At 54.1% G+C, this 19,696-nt stretch overlaps 1 protein-coding gene, 4 non-coding genes and 3 pseudogenes across 5 annotated transcripts; 4 read left to right on the plus strand and 4 right to left on the minus strand.

The window, feature by feature from the left end:
- Positions 1–3,804: 3,804 nt before the first annotated feature.
- Positions 3,805–3,995, plus strand: LOC113889226. Its single transcript, XR_003510177.1, has one exon. It is a non-coding gene; the product is annotated as a U2 spliceosomal RNA (small nuclear RNA).
- Positions 3,811–5,816, plus strand: LOC113889221 (annotated as a pseudogene).
- Positions 5,817–7,382: 1,566 nt separating this feature from the next.
- LOC113889223 lies at positions 7,383–7,573 on the minus strand. Its single transcript, XR_003510174.1, has one exon. It is a non-coding gene; the product is annotated as a U2 spliceosomal RNA (small nuclear RNA).
- Positions 7,574–8,122: 549 nt separating this feature from the next.
- LOC113889219 (small nuclear ribonucleoprotein E-like) lies at positions 8,123–8,576 on the minus strand. The gene has a single exon (XM_027535995.1). The coding sequence runs from the start codon at positions 8,510–8,512 to the stop codon at positions 8,273–8,275; it is 240 nt and encodes a 79-aa protein (XP_027391796.1). The 5' UTR covers positions 8,513–8,576; the 3' UTR covers positions 8,123–8,272.
- Positions 8,577–13,348: 4,772 nt separating this feature from the next.
- On the plus strand, positions 13,349–13,838 carry LOC113889220 (annotated as a pseudogene).
- A 549-nt stretch (positions 13,839–14,387) lies between these two features.
- LOC113889225 lies at positions 14,388–14,578 on the plus strand. Its single transcript, XR_003510176.1, has one exon. It is a non-coding gene; the product is annotated as a U2 spliceosomal RNA (small nuclear RNA).
- A 1,760-nt stretch (positions 14,579–16,338) lies between these two features.
- On the minus strand, positions 16,339–17,183 carry LOC113889222 (annotated as a pseudogene).
- Positions 17,184–17,972: 789 nt separating this feature from the next.
- LOC113889228 lies at positions 17,973–18,162 on the minus strand. The gene has a single exon (XR_003510179.1). It is a non-coding gene; the product is annotated as a U2 spliceosomal RNA (small nuclear RNA).
- Between the last annotated feature and the right edge of the window lie 1,534 nt (positions 18,163–19,696).

A 19,696-nucleotide genomic window follows, 5' to 3' on the forward strand; every position in this document is an offset into this window, starting at 1 on the left:
GTCGCAGTCATCGGCAATCGCGGCCACCACGGGAGGGCGGGCCGGTGAGCCCTGCTCGGGACTGAAAGACTACCTGCCGTCTAGCGGCCATCCCACTGCGGCCACTCCCTCCAGGTGAGCCCCGAGGAAGCCCGGGACGTGAAAAGCACAGGATGGTGGCCCCGGAGCGCTGAGATGCGCATCAAAGGCATGATTTCCGTGAGCCCAGGCTCGAGCATCTCCCCATGTATGGAAACGCGCTAAATTCCTTAACTTGGGATGCCTGGTTTTCTTTCATATACAGAATAGGAAACACCTTTTGACGTTCAGACCGCCTGCCCTTTGTGGCAAAACTTGTGTGTCACCTGGCTCCTCCCGCCACCGCCCACCTCCTCCTGGCGGTTCTCTCAGGGTCGCTTCAGACGCTGACCCCGGGGCTGGAAGTCCTAAATATTCCCGCTGAATAAAACGCAAGTCTCAACTTCTAGGTCGTGGATTTTTTTTTTTTTTTTTTTCTTTTTAAGTGGACAGTGCTGAGCAGAGGGGCGGCCGGCGGGAGACTTTTCTCATCAGCTTGCCGGGGTCCAGGGTGAGAGGGGACGAGGGAAGGGCGAGGCTTAGCAGCTCTCGGCCATAACCTCAAGGCAGAGTCAGACTCTCCATCACACACCGCCAGCTGCTTTCTCCTCCGTGAAACTCGGGTACAGAGGGGTCAGAGAAGCGCCTTGATCTGAGCTAGGAGGGCTCCGGCCTGGGTAGAGGTGGGGCACGGCAGGGCCGTGCTGGTTCCCCCCGGAGAAGCTGAAGCCAGCCGGCCCAGTCTGGGATACGGAAGGAGTCTGTGAGGGGAGAGACGTGGGGTTGGGGGATGATGACTGTCAGAAAGAGCCCACTAGAAGCAAGCGTTCCCCGGAGCAGCTGTGAGGCCCAGATCACACCCTCGCGGCGTCTCGGCGGGTCAGCGGGGTGCAGGCCACGGCCCTCCTTCCCCCAGCGTGCCCCCTTGCTTTGCACCTCTGCGTTCTCGCCCACGCTCTTGCCAAGAGCCTCCCAGAGGCTCTTGCCTCCAGGTTCGCCCCCTCATGTCAACATGACCGGCCAGCACACCGCCAGCGCCCCCAGTGAAACCCTAACCTGTCCCGTAGGCCGTCTCCCGGGTCTGGAAGGCCTTCCTGACTCGGCTGGCTTCCTGTCTGTTCTTCGCACCTTCTCACTTATTGGGTGTGTCCGGGTAGGGACCCCGAGCCACACGGGAGAGGCCTGGAGCCCTGAGGAGGTCACACCAGGTGGGAGCCGCACCCAGTCGTCCACCTCCCAACAGTTCCCTCGAGAGCTTCCCAGGTGGCGCAGTGGCAAAGACTCCGCCTGCCAGTGCGGGAGACGCAGGAGACGCGGGTTCGATCCCTGGGTCGGGAAGATCCCCTGGAGTAGGAAACGAAACGGCAACGCGCTGCAGTTACTCGCCTGGAAAATTCCATGGACAGAGGAGCCTGGCAGGCTACCGTCCACGGGGTCGCAAAGAGTCGCACGGGACTGAGCGACTGAGCACACACAGGGTCCCTTCCTCATCACACCGGCGGGGGTGGGGTCCCGGCCATTCGGCTCCTGGGCGGGACACGTCCGGGGCCGGGGAACAGGAGCGGTGTCTGGCCCTGGGACCCAGCACAGGCCCTGGTGGGTCGAGTCTCGGGTGGTTAATGACCGGTTGTCAGAACCGGTGGTGAAGGCGGCCAGCCCGGACCCCAGCTCCGACACTCACATCTGTGTACTCTCAGGCAAACCCATGTCCCAGGGGTAAAGGCAGGCGCCTTCTCGACTCGGCCTCCTGGTCGGGCAGAAGGTCGGTCCACTCCATAGTGCCCGTCACTTCCGGAACCGGCATCCGTTCTCCGGAGAAAGGTCATACCTGTAAGGGATTCCTACTTGGCCTTGAAGGGTCACCTCTCAGTGTCGGGCTCTGTCTGATTGGGTGTACCACCCACCGTCTGCATGGACGGGATCGGTCAACCCGTGGCCTCGGAGTATCAAAGGTGGTTAGGGCTGTGAGCTCTGCTACATTTTAAAGGCAAGTCCAGGCCTATGACTCCAAAATGCACATGGGACGCCGTTGAGGCTTACAGGTGGCATCTCAAACAGGTGGTATGAAGGGAAAACTCGCTCATTCACACTGTGCTCCAGAGGAAGGTGGGGCGGTGGTCAAGAATCTGCCTGCCGACGCGGAGACGCAAGAGGCGCGGGTTCCATTCGTGCGCGTGGGGAAGATGCCCTGGAGGAGGAACAGGAAATGGCAACCCGCTCCAGGATTCTTGCCTGGAAAATTCCATGGACAGAGGAGCTTGGCGGGCCTACAGTCCACGGGGTCGCCAAGAGTCGGGCGCGACTGAACACGACCACCCAACCCCGGGAAAGTATCCCCCCGGCTGGACGACGTAGATGTTGAGGGAGAAGAAGAAGAAGACCTAGAGGAAGAGTTAGGAAATGACTTCATAAGTCCTTTCGACTCAAAATGTGAAAGATATCTTTTTTTAAATCGATAAATATGACGATATAAAAACGGAACCTTTAAACAATGCAATCATCATCACTTTAAGCAAAGCCCAACCGAAAAGCCGGCAGGAATAGGGAAGAGGGTCGAAGACCACCGACAGGGAGGTTACTAATAAGCTCACAGAGAGAAAATGTAAAGGCTTCTCTGAAACAGGATGGGACGCTCAACTTTATTTACCCACGAGAGAAAACCGCATATCCGAGCTAGGCCGAGGTACCGTTTTCACCTGAGAGATCCACCCCTCGCGCTTTCCCCACCCTCCACCGAAAAAGCATTCCCAAGGCTGATGCCACGCGGGGTTGTTGGCGAGGCTGGGGGACGAGGCGCTGCCGGAGAACGCTTGCCCTGCTCTTCCAGTCACCGTCCCTGATCTCCCGAGCTTCAGGGCTCCGTTGCGGCGAGGGTGGCCGGGACCGCCACGGCCCCGCACCGCCGTGAGGGCACAAGGGGCACCCGAGCGGCCTCCGCAGAGCGCTGTGCCCCGGGGCCGGGCGCCCTTCGCAGACCCTTCAGTCCGTGCACCCCGACTGGAGCAAATTCCGCGGGAGCGCATCACGCACTGAGAAGCGGAGCTGCCAAGTGATCGCGACGGGCACTGTTCGATTCCAACGACCGTCCCCCAGGACATCCCTTGTCAGGACGCATCCCCCAACCCCCACCCCCACCCCCACCCCGCCGCCCCAGGGGACCCGAACTGTGGGGCAGAAGACGGGCGGGAGAACACGGACGCGAGCAGAGCGGCCGGGAGCAAGGAGGGGCGAGGGGGTGTGGTGCTGGCCGTTAGAGCCGCGGTAACCGTGACGGGTGTCGGGCACTAGCTCAGCGTGTAGGAGGCAATGGTTGCGAGTGCAGCGCGAGCCGGGGAATGAGCGACAAAAGCGAGTTCTTGATTTCTGGGGCTCGGTCCGTGAGAGCTGCTTCCGTGTCAGCGCTTCCCCCGCGGTCTCCGGCAGCCGCCCCTGGGTCGGGAGGCGGGCTCCGGGCGCGAGGAGGCGGTCCGGAGGGTGGAGTCCGCCCGCGGTAGCCCCGCCCCCTCGGGCGGCAGAAGGCGGAGCATGCAGATGAGAAATGGCTGTTCGGCGCGGGAATGGCGGAGCAATTAAGGACCTAGAACTTGTCCTTTCAAAGGTAGAGGACAAAAAGGCCTGCACAGGAGTCCGCTGACAGCACTGTCAACGACGCAAAAGGAATCAGACAGGGAGTGTGGTTCAGGGCGCTCACCGTGGGTTGAATGGGGATGGAGCGAGGGCGGCTGCGGCCAGGCTGAGGCAACCGGTATCGCTTCTCGGCCTTTTGGCTAAGATCAAGTGTAGTATCTGTTCTTATCAGTTTAATATCTGATACGTCCTCTATCCGAGGACAATATATTAAATGGATTTTTGGAGCAGGGAGTTGGAATAGGAGCTTGCTCCGTCCACTCCACGCATCGACCTGGTATTGCAGTACTTCCAGGAACGGTGCACCCCCCTCGGGGGCAAATCAATCTTGGTACGAAAAGAGCAGACAGTCTGTCGTAAGGCTTGAGAGCCTATAGGAACAGTGAGACGAGGAAGTGCAGCTTGCTGGCCTTTGTTGTGCTTCGCTTGTGTAAATTTTTATGGCCTTTGCGCTTGGGCGGTTTTTTCTTTACTCCTTGTGTTGTGGAGTGTTTTCCCGCTTTGGTTTGTTAGTCTTTAGAGGCGAGCGTTCTGTGCCCGGTGGGTTTTCAGAGGGTATGTCGTTTTTTTTCGCCTTCTCCTCGTTGTTTTATTGCTGCATGAGAGCCGGGAGACTCTTGGCTGGGAGGCTTCCGGGAGTAAACGCGGCCTTACACAGATAAGCGTTCGCAGCAAAGTGTTTCTACCACCAGCGGTCCCGTAAAGAGTCTGCTCTCTTTTACAGGTATATGCATTTGCACTTTTGGCCCGAGACTATATAAGTAAGACCCCGAAGTGTGGCCGCAGCAGCTTTCCTTTTTGAAGGAGCCTGTGTTCAGTAACTTGTTCTTACTACAGGCATTTTTGAAGGAGCCCGCAGTTCAGTGACACTCCATCGACACGCTTGGAGGAGGAGGGGGAAGGGACGTTCGGTTCAGCTGAGGCCCTTAGCCGCAGACCCTCCAGCGAGGGCTCAGGGGCACAAAAGTGGCTCTTAAGTGCAGCACATGCATCTGGAAGCAACTCAAAGGATTTACAGGTAATGCCCGAAAGCAAGCAGTAGTTGGTATACATTTAGTGAGGGAGAGAGCATTTCCTTCTCCCACTGCTGAGATGGCGGAAGCTAGTCGAATTCCTCAGTATGAAAAGGAATACGCGGAAGGTATTAACTAGCCAGTGAGGGTCCTGGGGAAAATGAAAGGGAGCACCACCAAATACTGACCTGGAACAAGGATTCCAAGAGGGAGGTTTTAAATGCTCGTGTGATTACGTGAAGTGCTCGTGTTCCTGAGAGAATTATTGTAGCAGGAAGTAAGACATTCCATTTTCAAGGCCAACCGATCTTGACCTTATACAGTGAACTCCCTTCAAAACCTCTGGCACTAAAAATACCACCTCGTGTGCTTTCGCTAAGTGAAAGACAGCTAGATTTTCTGGGTTTAGAAAGACTCCAACCCCTCAAAATGAAGAAATCGGTGCAGCTGACAGACTAAAAAGAGCGCGCTGGCTGTTCACCAAAATGGAACAGCCGGTCAGAACGGACTCCATGTATGACAGACATTTCAAATAGAGATACAACATGGAAGGAACTTCAGGTGACTTAACAGAACAGAGAACGTGCTGAAGGAGAAAGGGCCATGTATTCAATCACTGTAGCATTCTGGCTGATTAATAATAGCTCTGGTTTCTCCGCTGGAAGTAACCTCAACGCTCAAAAATAGTATCTCAACAGCTGAAAATGCAAAGACTGTGTGACCTTCTTTGTTTCTGTCTTTGCAATGTATGCCGTTTCGCAGTCCACGCCCTGAAAATGTATTTCTCCCAGAAAAGAGGGGGGAAGGGCTTGTATGTGCAGAACTAAAGGTATATTCTGTCAAAAACAAGAGGCGGGGGGTTGGGCTGATCCTGAAGCAGGAGAAAAACAAGAAGCGCATCCGCTCGCTCTAAAGTTTCTCTCCACTTGTACCGTCGAAACCGATTTCAAAAATACAAGCTAGAGTCGGTCTTGATGTCTAGCGAGCCCTCCGTCCCCGGTAGCCTGCGCCGCGCCAGCGCCGGCCTAGAGCCAGAACCGGAGCTATACAAGATGGCCGGCCAGGCAACCTGGGGGCATCGGTCCCCTCCAACAAATGGTGACATGCGGAGCCGGGGCTGTGGTCACCTTCCTCTTCATGACAACCCCCCCCCCCCCCGACCCCTTCCCGTGGTGAAGATACTATGCTTGCAGTCTCAGCGCCCCTTGGTGCGCAGTGACTTGATGCCTCCCCCTCCAGACTCCGAAGCATCTCCGACGCCGAAGTGCCCTCCTCTCGCCCATCCACAGGGAAATAAGTGCCTCCTGGACAGTAGTGGGGTCCTGGAGCCCCTCTGCGGGCGGGCGAAGGCGCTTGAGTCCGTGTGCGACTCCTTGCGACCGTAGCCCGCCAGGCTCCTCGGTCCATGGGATTCTCCAGGCAAAAAGAATACTGGAGTGGGTTGCCATGCCCTCCTCCCGGGGATGGATGGATCTATCTTCCCGACCCAGGGATTGAGCCCGCCTCTCCTGGGTCTCCTGCACTGCAGGTGGACTCTTTACCGCCGAGCCACCAGGGAAACCCCAAAGCCCCTCTGCGCCACCTGCTTTCCGGACCCCACTCGCTCCACTGTCACCGAAGATGGCCTTGTGAAGATGGTGCGGCACGAGGGCACCGGGACCCTGTGGCATGGCCTCCCAGCCATCTTTGTTGATGACTGTCGGCCACTGCCACCTACTTCACCGCCTACGACCTTACTCAAGGCCTTCCTGTGTGGTGGAGCCCCGACCTCTTCCTCCGCGCACCCATGGTGGCTGGTCCGCGGGCCTGCCTGGGCACCGTGACTGCTAATCAATCCCCCTGGAGCTGGGCACGGACAAAGCCGAAGGCTCGGCACCCGTCGCGCTGGGAGCTGAGCACGTGCATCCGGCTGGTGCTCGCTCGGGCTGGGCTGGGCAGGTCCGGTCCCAGTGTCCCTTCGGGATGTGCCCTTCTCGGCTCTGTCTGTACTGGTTCAACTAGAGCTGGCCGACGTGGCTCAGGTCTAAGGACCGGACAGACCTTCGCTCCCTGGGCTTCGGCTTTTGTGTCTGGCGCCATCTCCTGGGCTGTGGCGGCCATCCTCCTTTCTTTTCAACGTGACGCAGAGAGGTGAAGCGGTGAATGACGCCCCCCGCACGCGACTGTCCACTTGGCTTCCCGGACCCCAGTCGGTCCGAGGATCAAGCATCAAGCCCACTTCACCCGGCGGCATTTATGAGCACTTGCTTGAGTCTCGCACAAAAAGCTTCCTCCAGAAACACTCAACCGGGAACAGCCTGTGAGATGTCGAAAGAAAGCAGGGAAGAGGAAGAGAAAAAAAAAAAAGAGAGAAAAAAAGGCAAGAGGCCTTTTTCCCTGGCTGTCCCGTGGCTCAGGATGCCCCGAGCCACCTACGGGCCAGCGGTCCGAGCCCTGGTTTGGGAGCACCCAACCTCTTAGCGGGCTGGGCCGCCCACATGGGTGCGCTGTAACGGCCCGGCGGCCAAAAGTAGCAAACCTGCACCGTAAACGGGACCATGACACACACGCCCCCGCAACCGCGAGTGCCACTGAGACAAAAAAATATATCTTTAACAGCAGCATGCGCCGGCAGGAACCCAAGCCTGACCTCCCAGCTCGTCTCCCAGACAGTCTGTCTTTGTGATGACACAGATTGTTCCCCGTAGGGGGTGCACCGTTCCTGGAAGTACTGCAATACCAGGTCGATGCGTGGAGTGGACGGAGCAAGCTCCTATTCCAACTCCCTGCTCCAAAAATCCATTTAATATATTGTCCTCGGATAGAGGACGTATCAGATATTAAACTGATAAGAACAGATACTACACTTGATCTTAGCCAAAAGGCCGAGAAGCGATACCTTCGCCTCGGGCTTGGCCGCTACCGTCCTCCCCTCACCTCCATTTAGCTCACGGTGAGCAAAGTCGGCCTCAAACGAAGGCCCGCCCTCTCCCCTAGACTGCACGGTGTCCTAGTGCCACAACTTCTAAGACGTCCATCGTTCGTCGGGTCGTTTCATTTGTTGGGCGCCTTTAGGCTTTCTGGTCTCCCACGGCACCCCCCCCCCCACCCGCCCCCAGCAGACAGCCAAGCAATTTGCATGCCCCGCCCACACACGCGCCTTCTTCCTGCTGCGCGTGTGCGCCGTCTCGCGGTGGAACCGAAACAAGCGCGTGGCCCAAAGCTCCCGGAAACGCCCAGACCGAGAAAGAGGCAAACCGTTCCAACCGGGTTTTTCTTTCCAGCATTTCTTTTTCTTCTTAAAAATTTTTTCCCGAGCACATAGCTACGTACCCACCCACCACTCATCATCTTACTGTTATTTATTGTGTACACATACACGGATGAGTCGGCTATGTAGAAGTTCTCTTTCAACTTTCTAGATTTTTTTTTTTTTTTTTGTGATGAAAACAGTCCCACAGCATTTATTGTCATCTGGTGATAACATAAGGGTGAGCAGAACAATATGAATACATGTTTTAGAACTACATCTCTAACAAAGGACACCTAAAAAACCAACGGTATTGCCAAACAATTTCTCACTTCATCTGTCACTTCTAGTTGGAGACACTTTGGAGCAGAGTAATGTTATCTCCTTTTAGCATGATCCGACCCAGTTGTTTTCTTGACTTTGTTTTAGAATGAATCTCTTCTGCGTCATCTAATACGAGGTTCATACACTCATCAAAACCAATGATAGAGCCCTCTGTCCGCATATTCACTTGTTCATAAAGCCACACCCGAATCCGTGATCTATTTTGCAAGTATCTGAAGATGAGATTGATGGGCTGCACCATCACCTTCTGCACCTTCTGGCCCTGGCCCGGTACGCCATGCTGGACGCTCACAAGCACCACAGTGCTCCACACTCAACTTTCTAGATTTTAATTCGTCTTGATTTACTATGGCTTTCTTTCCAAGGTCTCTTTTCTTTTTCTTTTTGGCTACCCTGGCTCTTCTACGGGTCATGTGGGAACTCAGTTCCTCGAGCAGCGATAGAACCCGCGGCCTAGCTTACATTGGGAGCGCAGGGTCTTCACCACTGTACTGCCAGAGAAGTCCCTGCAGTCACTCTTTTCTATTTCCCTCAGACTCTCTCGGTATTTTTATGTGGCTTTGCTGGACAGGGAGCCAAGATATCCGCGACACAATTTGGCTGCTCTTCCGTCAGCTGCTCGCCAGAAGGCTTCCACGTAGGCCTCCTCGGCTTGATGGGACGCTCCAGGAGAGAGAGTGGGAGGATTTCTCCCAGTCCAGATCGCTGCGGACTCCTTGCCATAAGGCCGTGCCCCATCGCAGCTGACCTGCCTTCTTGGCCGCTCAACTGCAAGCCTGCAGTGGAGAACAGGGGACACACCGACCGAGCAGAGCAGCTGCTGAGGCCTCTTCTGCCTTGAGGATACCCTCTCTTCTCCTGTCCACCCCAGCCCAACAAACTTCCTGGGGCGGAGGGGGGCGGGGCGGGTTGGGGGAGCGTGGAAACCGCTGAGTACTGGAGGATCAGAAAGAGGGTGTAGGCAAGTGGAGACACACCTGCCAGCAGCTGTGGTGAGCCTCCCGGAGTGCACGTGGAGCCCTTTTACCCTGAAAGTAAGGGAACTTCCTCCCAGTTTTGGGATTCTCCCTGCCATGTACAATTAGACAAAGCTAACTTTCTCAAAATTCTGACCCTGCGAGAACCAAACTATGCCTAGGAAAAAGCTTGATGTAGAACGCAGTGTTTAAGTCATCCGTTTCTGTGCTCTAGCGCCCTCCAGCAGCAACTACGGAGCCTTTGTGCTGCAACTACTGGAGCCAGTGGGGTCAGAGCCTGTGCACCAGGAAAGGTAGTCCCCACCTGGCAGCAGCTAGAGAAAGCCTGTGAGCAGAAAAGAGGACCCAGTGCAACCAAAAGTAAATACATTGATAATAATAATTATTGGAAAAATATTTTAATTGGATTAAATACTTTGGATTGGACTAATTACTTAGTTGGAGTAAAGATTTACTGAGCATGGCCCTACCCACCAGAACAAGACCCAGTTCCCCCCACAGTCAGTCTCTCCCTCAGGAAGCTTCCATAAGCCTCTTCTCCTTATCCGTCAGAGGGCAGACAGAAGGAAAACTACAATCACAGAAAACTATGCAGACTGAGCACGTGGACCACAGCCTTGTCTAACTCAGTGAAACTGAGGGAGGAAAGGAACAGGCCGAGCTGACTCCATTTTGAGAAAGAAGGAAACTCCATCTTGCACTTTCAGTGAGCTTTGGACTATGTGCCTGTTAGCCATGGGGATAACATACCTACGGCCGAACTGGCCTCCTGGACTGATAAACACCAGATTCCATACCAAGATCTCCCGTCGCCAAAAAGAATGCAATAACCCCCCGTGCAGTGTCACCTTTGTCATCTTCATGGCACCCGTTGGTGTAGGCTACAATGTATAACCAGCTGACTCTTCTGATTATGAATCATGGCTATAACCTGACTGTGTCTCCCTTGAACACTTTCCAGGCTGGGTTTAAGGAATTTGGGGATGTGGGCTTGAGCAGTACACTTAAGGTATGTAAGGTTTTCACAAAAGTCGGTCGGGGTCCTTGGCTAAGAGGAGACTCTTCCTTGGGCCCGCCGGTGTAATAAAGTGCACTCCGCCATCTGCATTGTCCTTCTGAGTGAGTTTGTTTCCCGGAACAGCGAAGTTCTAGAAGGTCTTGTAGGGCCATGGAACTGTCAGCTCTTCAGCAAACGGTTGGGGCATAGGGACAGACTGGATTTACTGGATATGAATGTTTGCCTTGGAACGAACAGAGACATTCTGTCATTTTTGAGATTGCACCCAAGTAACTGAAAAGGTTGTGTTGAATCACACGAATATACGGGATTCTTGGCCCGGAGGAGAAGAATTCAATCCGGGGCCAAGACGAGGCTTGATCGCTAGGAGTTTTGGTAATAAAGTTTTTAAGTATAAAGGAGATAGAGAAAGGATCTGAATAGGCATCAGAGGGGGTAGAAAAGTTAACCAACTTGCTAGTGTTACCAATGAGGTTATATAATCCAAAGAATGTCTGGAGATTGTAAAGACCTCATCAGCCTACTCCCGTAATTTACATTTTAAGATAACACTGTCTTCATGCAAGATACAGATGTAAAGACCAGGTCTACTCCCATAATAACATTTAAGATAACAGAGGTTGAATCCAAAGACTGTCCTTAATCCAGAGACTGTCCTTCAGGCAGGATACATTATTGTTATATAATCCTAAGGATGTGGAGAAAGAAAAAAAGTTTGTCCTTCTCCTCCTTGAGAATCCAGACCAATCCTTGGGGGCCCCCTAGATCCTTATCAACCTGCCTAGGAATGACTCTTCAGTACTGCCTTCTGACTGCTGTTTTTGGTGTGACTTCTGAGGGGATTCTTGCCACAGTAGAGATGATAAGGTCATCTGAATTAAATTCGCCCATTCCAGGTCATTTTAGTCCACTGATTCCAAAATATTAGTTTTCCTCTTGCCACTCTTATTTGACCACTTCTATTACATTGATTCATTGACTAACATTCCAGGTTTCGGATATGCTCTCACAGAAGTTGGATTACTCATCACCAGTCACCTCCACAACTGGGCATTGTTTCACTGGATTCAGCTCTCATTCTTCTGGGGTTAGTCTAACTTTCCCAGTCGCCCTATTGGGCCCCTACGGACCTGGGGAGTCATCTTTCTGAGTCATATATATTTTTTTTTGCCCTTCATAGTGTTCATTGGGTTTCAAGGCAAAATATGAAGTGGTCTGCCACCTTCTCCAGGGGACCACGTTTGTCAGAACTCCCACCATGACCCATGGCCCTACACGCATGGCTCATAGTCTTGTAGCCACGCGTTCCGGGAAACAAACTCACTCAGAAGGACAATGCAGATGCGGAGTGCACTTTATTACACCGGCGGGCCCAAGGAAGAGTCTCCTCTTAGCCAAGGACCCCGACCGACTTTTGTGAAAACCTTACATACCTTAAGTGTACTGCTCAAGCCCACATCCCCAAATTCCTTAAACCCAGCCTGGAAAGTGTTCAAGGGAGACACAGTCAGGTTATAGCCATGATTCATAATCAGAAGAGTCAGCTGGTTATACATTGTAGCCTACACCAACGGGTGCCATGAAGATGACAAAGGTGACACTGCACGGGGGGTTATTGCATTCTTTTTGGCGACGGGAGATCTTGGTATGGAATCTGGTGTTTATCAGTCCAGGAGGCCAGTTCGGCCGTAGGTATGTTATCCCCATGGCTAACAGGCACATAGTCCAAAGCTCACTGAAAGTGCAAGATGGAGTTTCCTTCTTTCTCAAAATGGAGTCAGCTCGGCCTGTTCCTTTCCTCCCTCAGTTTCACTGAGTTAGACAAGGCTGTGGTCCACGTGCTCAGTCTGCATAGTTTTCTGTGATTGTAGTTTTCCTTCTGTCTGCCCTCTGACGGATAAGGAGAAGAGGCTTATGGAAGCTTCCTGAGGGGAGAGACTGACTGTGGGGGGAACTGGGTCTTGTTCTGGTGGGTAGGGCCATGCTCAGTAAATCTTTACTCCAACTAAGTAATTAGTCCAATCCAAAGTATTTAATCCAATTAAAATATTTTTCCAATAATTATTATTATCAATGTATTTACTTTTGGTTGCACTGGGTCCTCTTTTCTGCTCACAGGCTTTCTCTAGCTGCTGCCAGGTGGGGACTACCTTTCCTGGTGCACAGGCTCTGACCCCACTGGCTCCAGTAGTTGCAGCACAAAGGCTCCGTAGTTGCTGCTGGAGGGCGCTAGAGCACAGAAACGGATGACTTAAACACTGCGTTCTACATCAAGCTTTTTCCTAGGCATAGTTTGGTTCTCGCAGGGTCAGAATTTTGAGAAAGTTAGCTTTGTCTAATTGTACATGGCAGGGAGAATCCCAAAACTGGGAGGAAGTTCCCTTACTTTCAGGGTAAAAGGGCTCCACGTGCACTCCGGGAGGCTCACCACAGCTGCTGGCAGGTGTGTCTCCACTTGCCTACACCCTCTTTCTGATCCTCCAGTACTCAGCGGTTTCCACGCTCCCCCAACCCGCCCCGCCCCCCTCCGCCCAGGAAGTTTGTTGGGCTGGGGTGGACAGGAGAAGAGAGGGTATCCTCAAGGCAGAAGAGGCCTCAGCAGCTGCTCTGCTCGGTCGGTGTGTCCCCTGTTCTCCACTGCAGGCTTGCAGTTGAGCGGCCAAGAAGGCAGGTCAGCTGCGATGGGGCACGGCCTTATGGCAAGGAGTCCGCAGCGATCTGGACTGGGAGAAATCCTCCCACTCTCTCTCCTGGAGCGTCCCATCAAGCCGAGGAGGCCTACGTGGAAGCCTTCTGGCGAGCAGCTGACGGAAGAGCAGCCAAATTGTGTCGCGGATATCTTGGCTCCCTGTCCAGCAAAGCCACATAAAAATACCGAGAGAGTCTGAGGGAAATAGAAAAGAGTGACTGCAGGGACTTCTCTGGCAGTACAGTGGTGAAGACCCTGCGCTCCCAATGTAAGCTAGGCCGCGGGTTCTATCGCTGCTCGAGGAACTGAGTTCCCACATGACCCGTAGAAGAGCCAGGGTAGCCAAAAAGAAAAAGAAAAGAGACCTTGGAAAGAAAGCCATAGTAAATCAAGACGAATTAAAATCTAGAAAGTTGAGTGTGGAGCACTGTGGTGCTTGTGAGCGTCCAGCATGGCGTACCGGGGCCAGGGCCAGAAGGTGCAGAAGGTGATGGTGCAGCCCATCAATCTCATCTTCAGATACTTGCAAAATAGATCACGGGATTCGGGTGTGGCTTTATGAACAAGTGAATATGCGGACAGAGGGCTCTATCATTGGTTTTGATGAGTGTATGAACCTCGTATAGATGACGCAGAAGAGATTCATTCTAAAACAAAGTCAAGAAAACAACTGGGGTCGGATCATGCTAAAAGGAGATAACATTACTCTGCTCCAAAGTGTCTCCAACTAGAAGTGACAGATGAAGTGAGAAATTGTTTTGGCAAATACCGTTGGTTTTTTAGGTGTCCTTTGTTAGAGATGTAGTTCTAAAACATGTATTCATATTGTTCTGCTCACCCTTATGTTATCACCAGATGACAATAAATGCTGTGGGACTGTTTTCATCACAAAAAAAAAAAAAAAAAATCTAGAAAGTTGAAAGAGAACTTCTACATAGCCGACTCATCCGTGTATGTGTACACAATAAATAACAGTAAGATGATGAGTGGGTGGTGGGTACGTAGCTATGTGCTCGGGAAAAAATTTTTAAGAAGAAAAAGAAATGCTGGAAAGAAAAACCCGGTTGGAACGGTTTGCCTCTTTCTCGGTCTGGGCGTTTCCGGGAGCTTTGGGCCACGCGCTTGTTTCGGTTCCACCGCGAGACGGCGCACACGCGCAGCAGGAAGAAGGCGCGTGTGTGGGCGGGGCATGCAAATTGCTTGGCTGTCTGCTGGGGGCGGGTGGGGGGGGGGGTGCCGTGGGAGACCAGAAAGCCTAAAGGCGCCCAACAAATGAAACGACCCGACGAACGATGGACGTCTTAGAAGTTGTGGCACTAGGACACCGTGCAGTCTAGGGGAGAGGGCGGGCCTTCGTTTGAGGCCGACTTGCTCACCGTGAGCTAAATGGAGGTGAGGGGAGGACGGTAGCGGCCAAGCCCGAGGCGAAGGTATCGCTTCTCGGCCTTTTGGCTAAGATCAAGTGTAGTATCTGTTCTTATCAGTTTAATATCTGATACGTCCTCTATCCGAGGACAATATATTAAATGGATTTTTGGAGCAGGGAGTTGGAATAGGAGCTTGCTCCGTCCACTCCACGCATCGACCTGGTATTGCAGTACTTCCAGGAACGGTGCACCCCCTACGGGGAACAATCTGTGTCATCACAAAGACAGACTGTCTGGGAGACGAGCTGGGAGGTCAGGCTTGGGTTCCTGCCGGCGCATGCTGCTGTTAAAGATATATTTTTTTGTCTCAGTGGCACTCGCGGTTGCGGGGGCGTGTGTGTCATGGTCCCGTTTACGGTGCAGGTTTGCTACTTTTGGCCGCCGGGCCGTTACAGCGCACCCATGTGGGCGGCCCAGCCCGCTAAGAGGTTGGGTGCTCCCAAACCAGGGCTCGGACCGCTGGCCCGTAGGTGGCTCGGGGCATCCTGAGCCACGGGACAGCCAGGGAAAAAGGCCTCTTGCCTTTTTTTCTCTCTTTTTTTTTTTCTCTTCCTCTTCCCTGCTTTCTTTCGACATCTCACAGGCTGTTCCCGGTTGAGTGTTTCTGGAGGAAGCTTTTTGTGCGAGACTCAAGCAAGTGCTCATAAATGCCGCCGGGTGAAGTGGGCTTGATGCTTGATCCTCGGACCGACTGGGGTCCGGGAAGCCAAGTGGACAGTCGCGTGCGGGGGGCGTCATTCACCGCTTCACCTCTCTGCGTCACGTTGAAAAGAAAGGAGGATGGCCGCCACAGCCCAGGAGATGGCGCCAGACACAAAAGCCGAAGCCCAGGGAGCGAAGGTCTGTCCGGTCCTTAGACCTGAGCCACGTCGGCCAGCTCTAGTTGAACCAGTACAGACAGAGCCGAGAAGGGCACATCCCGAAGGGACACTGGGACCGGACCTGCCCAGCCCAGCCCGAGCGAGCACCAGCCGGATGCACGTGCTCAGCTCCCAGCGCGACGGGTGCCGAGCCTTCGGCTTTGTCCGTGCCCAGCTCCAGGGGGATTGATTAGCAGTCACGGTGCCCAGGCAGGCCCGCGGACCAGCCACCATGGGTGCGCGGAGGAAGAGGTCGGGGCTCCACCACACAGGAAGGCCTTGAGTAAGGTCGTAGGCGGTGAAGTAGGTGGCAGTGGCCGACAGTCATCAACAAAGATGGCTGGGAGGCCATGCCACAGGGTCCCGGTGCCCTCGTGCCGCACCATCTTCACAAGGCCATCTTCGGTGACAGTGGAGCGAGTGGGGTCCGGAAAGCAGGTGGCGCAGAGGGGCTTTGGGGTTTCCCTGGTGGCTCGGCGGTAAAGAGTCCACCTGCAGTGCAGGAGACCCAGGAGAGGCGGGCTCAATCCCTGGGTCGGGAAGATAGATCCATCCATCCCCGGGAGGAGGGCATGGCAACCCACTCCAGTATTCTTTTGCCTGGAGAATCCCATGGACCGAGGAGCCTGGCGGGCTACGGTCGCAAGGAGTCGCACACGGACTCAAGCGCCTTCGCCCGCCCGCAGAGGGGCTCCAGGACCCCACTACTGTCCAGGAGGCACTTATTTCCCTGTGGATTGGGCGAGAGGAGGGCACTTCGGCGTCGGAGATGCTTCGGAGTCTGGAGGGGGAGGCATCAAGTCACTGCGCACCAAGGGGCGCTGAGACTGCAAGCATAGTATCTTCACCACGGGAAGGGGTCGGGGGGGGGGGGGGTTGTCATGAAGAGGAAGGTGACCACAGCCCCGGCTCCGCATGTCACCATTTGTTGGAGGGGACCGATGCCCCCAGGTTGCCTGGCCGGCCATCTTGTATAGCTCCGGTTCTGGCTCTAGGCCGGCGCTGGCGCGGCGCAGGCTACCGGGGACGGAGGGCTCGCTAGACATCAAGACCGACTCTAGCTTGTATTTTTGAAATCGGTTTTCGACGGTACAAGTGGAGAGAAACTTTAGAGCGAGCGGATGCGCTTCTTGTTTTTCTCCTGCTTCAGGATCAGCCCAACCCCCCGCCTCTTGTTTTTGACAGAATATACCTTTAGTTCTGCACATACAAGCCCTTCCCCCCTCTTTTCTGGGAGAAATACATTTTCAGGGCGTGGACTGCGAAACGGCATACATTGCAAAGACAGAAACAAAGAAGGTCACACAGTCTTTGCATTTTCAGCTGTTGAGATACTATTTTTGAGCGTTGAGGTTACTTCCAGCGGAGAAACCAGAGCTATTATTAATCAGCCAGAATGCTACAGTGATTGAATACATGGCCCTTTCTCCTTCAGCACGTTCTCTGTTCTGTTAAGTCACCTGAAGTTCCTTCCATGTTGTATCTCTAATTTGAAATGTCTGTCATACATGGAGTCCGTTCTGACCGGCTGTTCCATTTTGGTGAACAGCCAGCGCGCTCTTTTTAGTCTGTCAGCTGCACCGATTTCTTCATTTTGAGGGGTTGGAGTCTTTCTAAACCCAGAAAATCTAGCTGTCTTTCACTTAGCGAAAGCACACGAGGTGGTATTTTTAGTGCCAGAGGTTTTGAAGGGAGTTCACTGTATAAGGTCAAGATCGGTTGGCCTTGAAAATGAATGTCTTACTTCCTGCTACAATAATTCTCTCAGGAACACGAGCACTTCACGTAATCACACGAGCATTTAAAACCTCCCTCTTGGAATCCTTGTTCCAGGTCAGTATTTGGTGTGCTCCCTTTCATTTTCCCCAGGACCCTCACTGGCTAGTTAATACCTTCCGCGTATTCCTTTTCATACTGAGGAATTCGACTAGCTTCCGCCATCTCAGCAAGTGGGAGAAGGAAATGCTCTCTCCCTCACTAAATGTATACCAACTACTGCTTGCTTTCGGGCATTACCTGTAAATCCTTTGAGTTGCTTCCAGATGCATGTGCTGCACTTAAGAGCCACTTTTGTGCCCCTGAGCCCTCGCTGGAGGGTCTGCGGCTAAGGGCCTCAGCTGAACCGAACGTCCCTTCCCCCTCCTCCTCCAAGCGTGTCGATGGAGTGTCACTGAACTGCGGGCTCCTTCAAAAAATGCCTGTAGTAAGAACAAGTTACTGAACACAGGGCTCCTTCAAAAAGGAAAGCTGCTGCGGCCACACTTCGGGGTCTTACTTATATAGTCTCGGGCCAAAAGTGCAAATGCATATACCTGTAAAAGAGAGCAGACTCTTTACGGGACGCTGGTGGTAGAACACTTTGCTTGCGAACGCTTATCTGTGTAAGGCCGCGTTTACTCCCGGAAGCCTCCCAGCCAAGAGTCTCCCGGCTCTCATGCAGCAATAAAACAACGAGGAGAAGGCGAAAAAAACGGCGACCATTACCCTCTGAAAACCCACCGGGCACAGAACGCTCGCCTCTAAAGACTAACAAACCAAAGCGGGAAAACACTCCACAACACAAGGAGTAAAGAAAAAACCGCCCAAGCGCAAAGGCCAATAAAAATTTACACAAGCGAAGCACAACAAAGGGCCAGCAAAGCTGCACTTCCTCGTCTCACTGTTCCTATAGGCTCTCAAGCCTTACGACAGACTGTCTGCTCTTTCGTACCAAGATTGATTTGCCCCCGAGGGGGGTGCACCGTTCCTGAAGTACTGCAATACCAGGTCGATGCGTGGAGTGGACGGAGCAAGCTCCTATTCCAACTCCCTGCTCCAAAATCCATTTAATAATATTGTACTCGGATAGAAGGACGTATCAGATATTAAATGATAAGAAACAGATACTACACTTGATCTTAGCCAAAAGGCGAGAAGCGATACCGGTTTGCCTCAGCCTGGCCGCAGCCGCGCCTCGCTCCATCCCCATTCAACACACGGTTGAGCGCCCTGAACCACACTCCCTGTATGATCTTTGCGTCGTTGACAGTGCTGTCAGCGGACTCCTGTGCAGGCCTTTTTGTCATCTACCTTGAAAGGACAAGTTCTAGGTCCTTAATTGCTCGCCATTCCCGCGCCGAACAGCCATTTCTCATCTGCATGCTCCGCCTTCTGCCGCCCGAGGGGGCGGGGCTACCGCGGGCGGACTCCACCCTCCGACGCCTCCTCGCGCCCGGAGCCCGCCTCCCGACCCAGGTGGCGGCTGCGGAGAGACCGCGGTGGGAGGAAGCGCTGACACGGAAGCAGCTCTCAGGACCGAGCCCCAGAAATCAATAACTCGCTTTTGTCGCTCATTCCCGGCTCGCGCTGCACTCTTCAACCATTGCCCCTACACGCTTGAGCTAGTGCCCGACACACCGTCACGGTTACCGCGGCTCTAACGGCCAGCCGCACCCCACCCCCTCGCCCCTCCTTGCTCCCGGCCGCTCTGCTCGCGTCCGTGTTCTCCCGCCCGTCTTCTGCCCCACAGTTCGGGTCCCTGGGGCGGCTGGGGTGGCGGGTGGTGTGGTGGGGTTGGGGGATGCGTCCTGACAAGGGATGTCCTGGGGGACGGTCGTTGGAATCGAACAGTGCCCGTCGCGATCACTTGGAGCTCCGCTTCTCAGTGCGTGATGCGCCTCCCGGGATTTGCTCCAGTCGGGTGCACGCATGAAGGGTCTGCGAAGGGCGCCCGGCCCCGGGGCACAGCGCTCTGCGGAGGCCGCTCGGGTGCCCCTTGGCCCTCACGGCGCGTGCGGGGCCGTGGGGTCCCGGCCACCCTCGCCGCAACGGAGCCCTGAAGCTCGGGAGATCAGGGACGGTTGACTGGAAGACAGGGCAAGCGTTCTCCGGCAGCGCCTCGTCCCCCAGCCTCGCACAAAACCCCGCGTGGCATCAGCCTGGGGAATGCTTTTTCGGTGGAGGGTGGGGAAAGTGCGAGGGGTGGATCTCTCAGGTGAAAACGGTACCTCGGCCTAGCTCGGATATGCGGTTTCTCTCGTGGGTAAATAAAGTTGAGCGTCCCATCCTGTTTCAGAGAAGCCTTTACATTTTCTCTCTGTGAGCTTTTAGTAACCTCCCTGTCGGTGGTCTTCGACCCTCTTCCCTATTCCTGCGGCTTTTCGGTTGGGCTTTGCTTAAAGTGATGATGATTGCATTGTTAAAGGTTCCGTTTTATATCGTCATATTTATCGATTTAAAAAAAAGATATCTTTCACATTTTGAGTCGAAAGGACTTATGAAGTCATTTCCTAACTTTCCTCTAGGTCTTCTTCTTCTCTCCCTCAACATCTACGTCGTCCCGCCGGGGGGATACTTTCCGGGGGTGGGGTGGTCGTGTTCAGTCGCGCCCGGACCTTGGCGCCCCGTGGACTGTAGGCCCGCCAAGCTCTCTGTCCATGGAATTTTCCAGGCAGAATCCTGGAGCGGGTTGCCAT

Source organism: Bos indicus x Bos taurus, unplaced genomic scaffold (genome assembly GCF_003369695.1).
Source record: "Bos indicus x Bos taurus breed Angus x Brahman F1 hybrid unplaced genomic scaffold, Bos_hybrid_MaternalHap_v2.0 tig00011631_arrow_arrow_obj, whole genome shotgun sequence".
In the NCBI taxonomy this organism is placed as follows: domain Eukaryota; kingdom Metazoa; phylum Chordata; class Mammalia; order Artiodactyla; family Bovidae; genus Bos; species Bos indicus x Bos taurus.

What these genes read in the sequence shown, in the direction of transcription:
- LOC113889219 (XM_027535995.1), bottom strand. Translation starts at nt 8,512, where the DNA reads ATGGTGCAGCCCATCAATCTCATCTTCAGATACTTGCAAAATAGATCA.